Below are 13,360 nucleotides of genomic sequence, written 5' to 3'. Positions count from 1 at the left end.
CTGTGTTATTTTGAATTATCCCGGGCTCTCAAGTGGTGGCTTGTATCATATATCAGTACTGCCAATGTCCAACACTAGTCAGCACTCCAAATCTCATCTGCACTCCCATCCATTGTTGACATTTTAGCTATTTTACCCCCTTCATGACTCCCCTCCCTACCTGCCCTCCATTACCCTCTCCTCTCACCTCCCACGCCGCGCTGCGCTACGAAAATTTCCCCCTTCTCTTTCCACAGATTTCATCCATTGAAATAAGCCCTATGCCCAATATTTTTACCCAATAATATATACAAAAAAAAAAACAGGTAAGTGATAGTGTTATACTCCAGAAATTGCCTAATTATCACCTGACAAAACCTCACGTGCATTCATTCGCTACATTACCACGGTAATTTCCCCTTTGATTTATGCCTTGTAATCGATGTCTGTAATAAAAATATATATCAGAAAGGAAGGGAGAATCCTAATTGACATTTACATTCACCTGGAACTACCTATTTCATTATTTATTGCTGAGATTTTCTACCTATAAAAAATTAGCCTGTAAGTTAGCAGCAGTGAGCCTAAAGTGTCATTGTCAACCCTTCCCTTCTCAGATAAGCCGCGGCATTTAGTTCCTTGTCCTCCACTGCAGAGACAACATGTCGCACTCGCGCCCCGCCATTCCTGCCGCTTCTGCGCCCATTGCAAAGGGCCCCGTGACCTCTACCCCCAAGAAAAGTGTTGAGGCAAGCAGGAAAGGCCTCAGTGACTCTGCAGTGGCACGAGAACTTGCTGAATTGTCCATGATAATAATGGACAGCGATTTTGTTAAGAATATATGGAGTAGATGGGAAGTTGTTGAATGCTGTGAAGAGTATGTACGATGGTGCGAAGGCTGCAGTGCGTGTGGATGGTGAACTAAGTGAATTTTTCTCTTTGAAAGTTGGTTTGAAACAGGGATGTGTCATGTCTCCATGGTTGTTCAATCTGTACATGGATGGGGTAATAAAAGAGGTACAAGGTAGGGTAGTGGATGTTGGAGTGGCCCTGGTGAGAGAGGATAGTGTTTGGAAACTCCCTGTACTGTTGTTTGCAGATGATACTGTGTTGTTGAGTGAAGACGAAGGGGAGCTGCAAGGCTTGGTGGATGAGTTTGAGAGAGTGTGTAAGAAACGGAACCTAAAGGTGAATGTAGGGAAGAGTAAAGTGATGGTCTTTGAGAGAGGTGAAGTCAGTGAATGTACAGCGAGGTTGGATGGTGAGGAATTGGAAAATGTGAGTACGTTTAAGTATTTGGGTAGTGTGTTGAGTAAGGATGGAGGTTTGGAGGGTGAAGTGCTTGAAAGGGTACAGCAGGGAAGAAAGGTTGCTGGTTCCTTGAAAGCAGTGATAGGAAACAGGGAAGTGAGCATGGAAGTAAAAAAGTTACTACATGACAGTATTGTGATACCAACTCTAACGTACGGAAGTGAAGCTTGGACATTGTTGGAAGGACACAAGTCAAGAGTGAGAGCAGTGGAAATGAGTTATTTAAGAGGAGCCTGTGGAGTCACGTGGAGAGACAGGCTGACGAATGAGGATATAAAGGAACGCTGTGGTGTGGATGTGGATGTGATAGGAAGCGTTGTGAGGAACACACTGAGGTGGTTTGGCCATGTGGAGAGGATGGAGGGTGAAAGACTGACAAAGAGAGTGTATGTGAGTGAGGTGGAGGGTGGAAGAGGGAGGGGGAGACCGAGGATGAGATGGAGGGATGGGGTGGAGAGGTATATGAGAGAGGGGGGTGTGAGTTGGGAGCAGGGCAGTGAAATGGCGGGGGACAGGGCGACTTGGAGGCGATTTGTTTGTGGCCACCCCAAACGGGATTGAGGCGTCAGGCAATAGATAGATAGATAGATTTTGACGATTCCGGTGAATCGTGTGATGAGCCGGGTGAAGTTATCGTGCCAGAAACAGCGACAACAAGTGCTCCTACCAGTGAATCTGTGTCTAGCTCCAAGGGAAAGGAGCCTTTAGTGCAGGAAGGACAAGAATTTGGGAAGGGAGTGAAAAGGCGGCGTGTTAGCCCCAGAACAATGCCCCCACGTGACCCAGCCCACCATGAGTCACGAGAGCATTCACCTCCCCGTTCCCCAAGCCCCGCTTTACTCATCTCGTCATCATCGTCGGCTGAGTTATCTCCGGAGTCTTCGTCGTCGGAGTCACCACCAGCATCAACAGTGAAGGCCGGCCGTAGAGGTAGAGGTAGATCTAAGAGAGTGAAAAGTAGTGTAGCTAGTAGGGTAAGGGCTGCTAGTGCTGTACGGCAACCTAGGGTCAGTGCGAGTGAACTTGACAGAGATAAGCCTCCCTCTCAGCCAACCTCCACCACCACCACCACCACCATCCCTCCACCGCCACGCCAGGGAATCCTGGACGCCTTCGCGTGGACGGAAGGGTCAGATTTTGTCCCCGAAAACCTGGTTTTCGATGAGAGCTCATCAGGAGCTCAGCCTGCCTTCACTATGGACGAAAATGCTGAGTGTGTCGACTACCTTTTGGCCTTCCTAGATGACGAAGTCATGCAGCACATATGTGATGAGACCAACAGGTTCGAATCACAACGTGCTGCTAGTGGTACAGGTGCAGCCAAGATGCAACAGTGGACCATGCTGGGAGTGCAGGAGCTGTATGTGTTCTTTGCCCTCATGCTTCTTATGCCACACTCCAAGAAGCATGAGTTGGAAGAATACTGGTCCATGGACCCCTTACTACCCTCACCGACCTTCAACAAGTACATGGCCAGAGATCGCTTTCGGAACATCATGGGAAACCTGCACTTTGCCGATAATGATGTACCTTCCCAAACCGACCCACTCTGGAAGATCCTGGACTCTGAACAGAATGAAGGATAAGTTCATGTCATTCTTCCACCCATTTCAGAAGGTTGTCATTGATGAGTCCTTGGTTCTGTTCAGAGGACGTCTTTGGTTTGTCCAGTACATTCCAAGCAAACGCCATCGCTTTGGAATTAAGTTCTTTGTACTGTGTGACTGTAAGACGGGGTACATCCTTGACTTCGTCATATATTCAGCCAGCACTGTCGATCTCGATAAAACACACCCCCTTGGCTTCTCAGGCTGTGTAGTGAAAGTGCTCCTAGAAAAGTATTTTGGTGGGAATCATGTGCTGTATACAGACAACTACTATACAGCACCGAAACTTGCCAAATACCTTTCTGAGCACGGCATTGGCTCCTGCGGCACTGTGAAAAGTAATCGTGCCAACTTCCCCAAATTCCCAGAGGCGGGAAACTCGCAGCAAGGAGACATGCACCTACGCAAGTCTGAGAAGATGCTGGCAATACGGTGGCATGACAAGAGAGTCGTGCACATGCTCACCACCGTACATAAGGGGGAGATGAGAGACAGTGGGAAGGTCGACCGTAGGACAGGCGAACCTGTGATGAAACCTGATGCTGTGTTGGACTATAATATAAACATGCGGCTGGTGGACAAGTCCGACATGATGATTGGTGAGATCGACTGCCTCAGGAAGAATACTAGGTGGTACAGGAAAGAGTTTCTGGATCTCATAGATATGACGATGCTGAACGCCTTCATCCTGTACAAGATGAAGGTAAAGCCACCCAAGTCCTTCTCCCTGAGGTTGTTCGCCAGGACTTGTGTCCAACAGTTGCTGGAAAAATATGGTAAGGTGCAAGCAGCAACTCCAAGGCGCCATCCAGTTACACTTCCCGACCGACTTGAGCAGAGGGCGTATATGGATCGGCACAGACTTGGGCTAATGCCTGCCACAGGGAAAAGGAAGGCTGCGATTCGCAGGTGTCAGGTATGTGCGCATACCACACGCCGCACACCTGAGCATAAACGCACCTCTTGGCAGTGCACTGAATGCCAGGTTCCCCTCTGTGTAACCTGCTTCTTCGATTATCACAGCCAGAAGCAGTTCTAACAGTGCAAGTGTGGAAGCAGAATTATTTGGAAATAATGTGTAAATAATGTGTAAATAGCAGGTGAAAGCAATGGATGTTCAGTTCATATGATTGAACAGTGTATTATAGTTTTATCTTACTGAAAGTGACAGTGAATAACATATTGTAAGTAAAATAGAAGGGTAAATATTGAAAATAGAATAGAAAATGTAAATAGTAATGTAAGTAATTAGTAATATAAGAATATGAGTACAAATAATTTATGTTATAACAGTGAGAGTGAATCCGTGGCTCTCTACGTATTTTACTGACTGAAAAATAGAATGACTTCAGTGACAATAAAATAATACGACTGAAGGAAACTTATGGAGAAAGACTCCAGATATATATAAGTGTGATATAGTAATAGAAATATAAAGTGTGAGGGGTTTTATGAATAATAAATGACAGAGTGCCTAGAGCGAACTAGCGCAAGTGCGGCGATCAGACGCGCTCGTAATTTCCATTGCTTTTACACTGTTTTTTTTTTTAGTATGGATCCCAAACTACTTGAAAATGGTAGAATAGTGTTTATAGTGTTTGTATCTGGCTGTGGTAATCATATAACGGGTTGTCGGGAAGTGTAAAGTGGAGACTTAGTTACCCTACTTTAGAGGTCTCCACAAGTCCTACGGAAACAGACGAAGGCTCAACAATCATTCCAGGAGAAAGCTGAAGGTATGTGCTATAAGCATATATAATTTTATTATTCTAGGACTAATAACTGATTTTTAGCAAATATTTTTTGAGAGTCTGTCGGAGCCCAAATAACCCCGCAGGACACGCAAGTCATTGGTAAACAAGCCCGCGGTGTAGGGGTTAATACATCATCAATATAAACAACACACCCTGCCAAACCCTCTGTTACAACATTCATGAGCTTCTGAAAAGTGGCTGGTGCATTCTTCATACCATATGGCATTACAGAACATGCAAAAGTCTTTCCTAGTGTTACAAAACATGAGATCTCCCTAGCACGTTCAGTTGTAGGTACTTGCCAGTATCCCTTTACAAATCAAACTTACTTATGTACCTAGCCTTTCCGATCTTGTCTATGCAATCTTCCACGCGAGGGAGAGGGTAAGTGTCTGTTTTGGTTATCTGATTAGCACGTCTGTAGTCGATGCAAAGCCGCTGTGACCCACCTGGCTTAGGGACTAGAGTGACAGGAGAACTCCACTCACTCTGACAGGGCTCAATCATCTTGTGGTCCAACAGGTAGCCAAGCTCCTTCTGGATGAGAGGAACTATCACTGGGTTCATACGGTAAGGAGGCAGTTTAATTGGCTTTGCGTCTCCAACATCGACACCATGCATCAACACAGTGGTTCTTCTGGAGTGACATGGAACACTTGCGGGTACTCCTGAAGTAATGCCGAAAACTCCTGCCTTTCCTCGGGAGGTAGATGAGAAAGCTTAGTCTGGAGATCATTCATGATATCAGGATTCTTCCCCAAACTATCACTCAGGCTCAAGCTGCATGGGAGAACTTCACTTGCAGACTCGGGTGGAACAGCTACAGTGCAGACTGGGTTATTTTCCTCCCGCCTGTGATATAGCTTTAGCATGTTGATGTGACAAAGTTGCTTGTTCTTTCTACGATCTGGTGTGGCGATGACATAGTTGACATCACTGAGTTTCTTCTCCACGAAATAAGGACCACTAAACTTGGCTTGAAGAGGTTGCCTATGCACCAGTAGCAGAATCAAAACCTGATCTCCTGGCTGAAAGTTGCGTAACCTGGACTTCTTATCATACCAAGTCTTCATCTTCTCCTGAGCAGCTCCTAAATTCTCTCTCGCCAGCTGTAAAGCAGTGGACAGCCGTTCTTTGAACTTCATCACATACTCCAGCAGGTTGACATCATCTTCCTCCGACAGCCAGCATTGCTTGAGTAGCTTAAGGGGTCCTCTTACTTCATGGCCAAACAGTAGTTCAAAGGGTGAGAAGCCCAGTGATTCATTTGGAGATTCTCTTGCGGCAAATACAACGAATGGAAGACCTTTATCCCAACCTTTCTGATGTCCCAAACAGTATTTCTTGAGCATCGATTTGAGTGTTTGATGATATCTCTCCAACGCTCCTTGGGTCTGGGGATGGTAAGCTGAAGACGTGATCTGGGTGATGCCCAACTCTTTCAGAGACTGCTTGAAAACATTTGACATGAAATTACTTCCCCGGTCTGACTGTACCTTCTTGGGCAGACCAAACTTGGTGAAGAACCCTAGCATTTCCTTAACCACGTTCTTTGCTGATATATTTCTAAGTGGAATGGCTTCAGGATAACGAGTAGCCATATCAATCAGGGTCAACACATAAGAAAATCCTGAAGAAGTCTTAGGAAGAGGGCCCACAATATCCACCAACACACGTGTGAATGGCGCCTCAAAAGGAGGAATGGGAACTAGAGGTGCAACCTTTTCGGTCTGATTACACTTCTCCACAACTTGACAGGTGTGACAAGACTTACAATACCAGGAAACATCTCTGAAGATACCTGGCCAGTAGAAGTGTTTCAAAATGCGTGCCACAGTCTTCCTCACTCCAAGGTGTCCTGCCAAACTGGAATCATGAGCCACTCTAATGATATCCTGCCTACAAACACGAGGGATGACAACTTGATGTACAACCTCCCATTCACAGTCGGCTGATGCTGTTGGGGGTCTCCACTTTCTCATAAGTACTCCTGACTTTATATAATAACAAGTAGAAGCACCAGCTAACTCTTCCTCACTGCAAGCAGAGTTAGTTAGACCTTTCAACTCAGGATCAGCAACCTGCAACTCAACCAACTCTTGACGAGACAAATTATCAACACTACGGGGTACTGCCTCATCTGGTGATTGGTCCAGATTAGCAAGAAAAGTGTCAGCTAGGATAACATCATCATCATCATTATCCTCTAAATCACCAGTAACTTTAGACTTAGCCCTAGTGACAGCACATGCAGAGAACACATCAGGGATATCACAATCCTGGGTCGCAGTCACTGGTTCACTAGACAGCTGAGGAGCTAGACACACTTGACTTCCACCAATATCATTTTCAAGTAAGAAAGTTACACCTGACATTGGGAGTGTCTCAACCAACCCAACCATAACGGAACCATTAACAAAACTAGACTCTAAATTCACTCTGCACAGAGGGACAGGGAAGTAATTATTCCCTACACCTTGTAAGATTACAGTTTCATCAGAGGAATTAACATTAGAGCCTAGAACACTGGTCAGCATAAGGGATTGGCAAGCTCCTGTATCACGATATATTTGAACTGATTTCCTGTCATTACTGTCCAGAGGACTGACAAAACCATCAGATAGGAAATTGGCACATGAACTCTTGAGAGTGTCACCCACGTTACTGCTCAAAAGAGGAGCTTCATCATGAGAATTTAATTTACCCCTCAAAGCAGGTTCAGTTAACTCGGTTATAGAATTCTGGGAACTCTCAAGGGTGGACACTAGACCAGTTGACTGAATATTTAAAGACTCCTTTTTGTTCACATCATGCTGTCTCCTGAAACATTTCTCCGTAGTATGACCAAGCTTACTACAATAAGTACATTTACTTTTCTGAAATCTAGAGGTGGAGCTGGTATTTACTTCCTGAGAAACATCATCTTTATTCTCTTTCCTGTTACCTGTACTCTGAGTAGAGGCAACGTACTTACTCTCAGCTTTCCTTTTTTCTTTAGAATATCTCTTGTGAGTGAGAACATATTCATCAGCTAAAACTGCAGCATCAGACAAATTATCTGTTCTTTTCTCATAAAGATATAGGTTTACATCTTTATTAATACACCTTTTGAAGTCCTCCAGCAAAATCATCTGCTTAAATTTACCGAAATCAGAATTTGCATTCTTAGAATTTAACCACTGCTCTAACAGATCTTCTTTGATTTTTGCATACTCAACATGGGATTGCTTATCTTGCTCATAAGTTGTCCTAAATTTTACTCTATAGGCTTCAGGAACAGGCTCATAGGCCTTAAGAATCAAGCTCTTAACTACATCATAATTATCAGATTGATCCTGAGGCAAAGATGCATAAGTTACTTGAGCTTTACCGGTGAGAACAGTTTGAAGGAGTACTGGCCAATACTTTTTTGGGCAATTAAAACCTGTAGCTACCCTCTCAAACAACTGAAAATACTTTGTTAAATCAGATTCATTAAAAGGAGGGACAAGTTTAACATTTTTAGCCACATCAAAATCATTAGAGCTAGGTGATCCAGTTCCACCTTGTTTCATGCGATACTCATGGTCTGCCTGAATCCTAGCAAGTTCAATTTGTGCCTCCTGAATACGAGCCTGAGACTCAGCCTGTGCCTGTGCCTCCTGAATACGAGCCTGAGACTCAACCTCCTTAGCACGTGCCTGAAACTCAGCCTCCTTAGCACGAGCCTACTGCAGGGCTAGCTGTAACTTAGCTATTTCAATCTGCTTTTCCTCATCTGGAGGAGTTACATTAAACAAGCTTTTATTAATCATGCCAACAATTTGATCTTTAGAATGATGAGAGTGAACAGCAATTCCCAATTGTTGAGCAACAAGCTTAAGTTCATTGTTTGTTCTGTTTTCTACATCACACACTGTTTGCACATTTGACAAAAAATCATTGGCTTCATCAAGAGTAGTAATAGTAGTCATCATGAATAAATCACAGTCACAAAATATCAAGCAATATCCTTATGATAATATCCTGAATATCCTGGCGAGGTTGCCAAATTTATGTTACGGAACAGAGAGAGATAATGAACACTTCAAGTGAGAATACTAAAATCACTAATGTCCCGCAAAGTTCCAGGTTCAAAACAAAAGAGTTAGGTAAAATTACAAGTTAAAGTTTAATGCTCAAACTAACAACTAAACATTCAGGACTCATAAGGATAATGTAATGGCGAAACAGGTTACATATATGGTTAACTGCAATAGCCTCTATTAACACGAATTTAGCAAGAACAAATTTATCTAAGTCAGCCCTGATAAAATGAGAAAATCGGATAATGCTCAGTTAATGCAAGATATAATATTATCACAGATACAAAATATTATTAATAATGGCTGACGTCAAAAACTCCACATGAATCACAAAAACCTTACCAGGCATACGAATCAACACCTCAGGCCACACAGTACAAGAAAAATGGTAACAACACCCATACTCAAATTATACAGCACCTAGATGGTTGGAGACTTCCTGAGCACTCACAAAGATAATACACTATACAGGGGAGGACAGAGATGTGAACCAAATGAGGAGTAGATCTAAGTGGCAGTTAATGCAGAGACTGAGCTCATTATATAGGGGCCGGCAGAGCTTGATACAACTTGTAAGAAGGACGCGCAAATGAAGCCATAGGGGCCAAAGAGTTGACACTCCTGCCCTGAACAACAGAAAGAACGACTTACTCTACTATAAGGGGGAGAAGGGGGGAGTGAGGTAGAACACGCAAGCTTGGTCACTATGGAAGCCACAAGGCGAATCGTGATCAAACATGCAGCATATTGTACGTTAGAATTATACAAAGGATGATGAAAGCATAGGCTATGTAACAATATATATATGTATGTATGTATATATGTATCTATCTATCTATGTGTCTATCTATCTATATCTGTCTATTTATCTATCTATCTATATATATACATAAATGAAGCAGCACCTCTGTTACTCTATATTAGTGATAAAAGGATGTCCTCGTGCCTGTACATATGGATGTCCTTTAGTACAGAATGGCAGTCATGACACAATAGGAGCATAGTTACGTTTGGAAGTTTTGAGGCTGCATGTGCAAGTAAATGCATGACATATTCCAAAGTTTGCTTGTAGTATATGTCTCATTATAGCCATGGTACTCAACCTGGCGGCCACACAGGGCAGTAAGAAGTTTTAAGTTTCAAAAATAAGTGCAGAATTTGAAAGAAACATAAATTTTATTACCTAGTTTGACTTGACATAAGAGAATGTACCGAACAGCCTTTTTATCCACAATAAAACTGTTCTGGTTAATTTCTGACTACAGTTCCTTGGTCATCATTATTTATGAGGGTATTTGGGAAAAATTGAAGGTGGCCATAAAGATTTTGGGGGTTCCCCAGAGGGGAATGGGTTGTAAAAGGTTGAGAACTATTGCCTTATAGGCTAAACGTAAAGGCACGTGCACACGTGTGCTAGAACAAGTGCTGGCAACATGTAAACAACACAGTGATGAATAAGCTGCAAACATGCTCGGAATAGCAGCGTCCAGAACATGTTTGCATCATCATGGTGAAGTCTCAGCTGCCTTGTATGGACACACTCATTGCATCATCTCTGCCACCAGTAAGTTCGAAGCTGTACTGAAATATGTTTGCGTCCAAATGCTGCTGCATTCATGTATCCAACATGCTGGCATCTGTATTAACACATATTCAAGGACATTATTTTGTGGACGCACACTTGGATACGTTTTCCTGTGCAAGCTAGAGAGCGGGTTCAAATCGAACTCACCCCTCACTGTAGCATCTACTGCGATGGACATTTTTGCTTTTGGGAGTTCTGCGTCCATCTTTTTAAATTTCTTAGACAATAAAATAAGTTCAAAAACATAAATAAAAAATCTCAGAAAGATGACTAGAGATACCGGTCACAAGAAGTGGACAAAAACAGTAAGTTTCAGGCTAATCGGCCCAGATATAAAGTTGAAGGCGTGGTAATGAGCGCTGGTAAGAAGAGCAAAAACACAAGGAATAAACTGTGAAAAAAAAAAATCCCATTGTTAAACACATTGTCAGGGTACATAATAGTGTACGAATATATAAACATACTGCCAACTCTGAAAACTAAATGAGAAGGGTGGTATGTTTATCACTGGTTTCTCACCCCCCCCCTCCTCCTCCACGTACTGTACAGCACCATGCACCTAGATTCTGAATATGTGTAGTCTGTCTTTCTGTCTATATCAGTCTGTCATTAAAATCCTCGTAAATGACTGGACAGAGTGGAATAAAAGTTAGCATGCAATAAGATTTGGAAAACACAAGTGTCAGTTGTGAAATCATAATTTTGCCATCTCCTCCCTTCTCCCAGCGGTCTTACCACCATCATCTCCTCGTATGACCCTCAGCAGTAAGTAAACAAAGAGCATTCACAGACTGCAACATCAGCGCCCACCAACCCGTCTAAGGGCCAAATATTTGACCGACTAATTGAGTGGTTCCCAAACCGGGGACCATGGACCATGGGGGGCATGGTGCATTTCACATGAGGCCATGGAATAATCACCTCTTACCTGGAATCACTGGAAAGACAGTTTCCCTGTTAGTTTCCAGAGGCCATTGCGAAGAACCCCTTTCTGTCGTTAATCTCGAGCAGAACAACCCAAGAAATCATACAAGGTGGATTCCTGGAACTTCGAAGCAATTAATTTGGCAAAAATACACAGGAAGAGAGGAGCTTGACGGAGTTTTGGACGAGAATAGGACACTGCCCTATTTTCATAAAGCTTCCTGTTTGGATGTTTCTTGTAGTCCAGTCTACCCGTCTCAGCAAAGCAGAGTTTTTCATGTTCTTGATCATCAAATCGCAATGACGTAATCAGCTCCACATGGCAGATGAAGACTCCTGTGTCCATATTGTGACCCAACCACTGATGCCCTAAACCGTATCGTTAAGTTTTTACTTCAACTTGGATTTGGTTACTAATTAATTTATTAATTTATTTATTTCCGTTCATGCACTGTCTGTCATCTAATACTCCCTCCCTGTCACGTGGCTTTGGGGATTTCGTAACACCTCTTCCATAGCTGCAAAACAAATCGTCAAGAAACAGGTGCTACGAAGCCCCCTATTGTCGTCTCGAAAAAGGCCACTTCCTCTCACTTTTACTGACTCACAGAGGGAATGACTCTACGCCGCAGCCTGCATTCTGATATGGCTGTTCTGACCTCAGACATTGGCAGAGCAAACCTTCTAGCTTTTAACCAGTTCGGCCTGAATACGTCTTTATTATTCTGCTCCCAAAGAGATTATTTCATGGAGTCGAGGAGAACTTTTGTAGTGAAGGCATTAATGATGGCTATATCTAACCCCCCTCCTGCTTCAAAAAGTCACTTGTAAGATTAACATTACCTAAAACGAATTGTTGCCTCTCAGTAAAGCAAGTGTAGCCAGACTGAGGTTGGCAGTTAAAATTTTTGGTTAGAAATTCGGACTTAAAATGCCAACCTACTTTAGGGATTATACAGGCACAGGATTGCAAGTGATGTGGCTTAAGACTGACTCGGTGGCTAAGTCATGTGGGTCAGTACTGATATTTATTATATTATGTGGATTAACAGTGACCCTGTGATTAATATTATTTGTATCAACAGCAGCATTTATTTAAATTATTTGGATTTATACTGGCACAATGATTAACTTCAAAATCGTCTAGACAGGATTATAGAAGAACAACCCGAAGCATCTGGCTCCCGCTCCCAGTAAATTGTCTACCGTTCGAACATTTGACTTTGTCTTGTGACCTTGACTTTAGATCGATTTTTCTCAAAATCAAATTACTCCATAATTGCCTTACCTTCAACCTTTCCACTAAGTTTGACCAAAATCGAATAAAAACTGTGAGTTATGGGTCGAGCCTTTGGCCTTGACCTTTGCTCCTGACCTTTCACTAATTGTTCTTAAAATCAGATCACACCATCCTTACCTTGGACTTAACACTCCCACCAAGTTTGGTCCAAATCGGATCAGAACCGTTTGACTTGACCTTGGAATCTGACCTTCATCTTTAATAAATTGTTCTCAAAAACATTAAGTCTGCCACTTGGAAGACCCTTTATCCTTCCAACAACCTGGGTCCATATCAGATAGAGTAAGTTCTTCTGTACACACACACACACACACACACACACACACACCTGGCGATACAATAACCTTGCAACGCTTCCACACGAGCTGGTGTATAAAAAATAACTCATCTGTCAGAGCTGTACGTAAGTGAGGTGCGGAACAAGTGCTGCGATGGGAATGCCGATCCTGTGGTGGTGAAGGAGAGCGGGTCAACGGGCCTGGTGGACGGGTGTAATGGTTTTGGTCCGGTGGTGGGCCAGTTTTGCATGGACATGGCCATACGCAAGGCCAAGGACACCGGCATCGGATGGGTCGTTGCCAGAGGTAAGGAAGGGCCGGCTGTGCAGCCTCCATCAAAAGTCCCGTCGCCTTTCCTGCATTTCCATGGATTAAATCAGCATGGTGCATTTGCATCAAATGACACTTATGACACTGATCTAAGGCCAAATAAACTAATCAGTGTCGGTTGCTGAGGATTCAGCACACTGATTTTCCAAGTACATGAAGGGAAAAGCAGGAGAGGCGACAGGACTTTGATGGGACAATATCATCCAAGTTCTTGTCCGGCCATCCATT

The 13,360-nt window shown here is 43.3% G+C and overlaps 1 protein-coding gene across 1 annotated transcript in view; it reads left to right on the top strand.

Moving 5' to 3' along the window:
• LOC145417517 (putative oxidoreductase YjmC) overlaps window positions 1-13,360 on the top strand; it is a 113,152-nt gene that overhangs the window by 25,193 nt on the left and 74,599 nt on the right. The window contains exon 3 of the mRNA XM_080286225.1: window positions 12,920-13,108. Coding sequence (XP_080142351.1) covers window positions 12,920-13,108 — 189 coding nt within the window. The remainder of the gene's footprint in view (window positions 1-12,919; window positions 13,109-13,360) is intronic.

The sequence above is a fragment of the Coenobita brevimanus genome, chromosome 110 (assembly GCF_032717465.1).
Source record: "Coenobita brevimanus isolate Jiangsu-jjx chromosome 110, ASM3271746v2, whole genome shotgun sequence".
Taxonomy (NCBI): Eukaryota; Metazoa; Arthropoda; class Malacostraca; order Decapoda; family Coenobitidae; genus Coenobita; species Coenobita brevimanus.
This window is presented reverse-complemented; position numbering and strand designations above follow the sequence as displayed.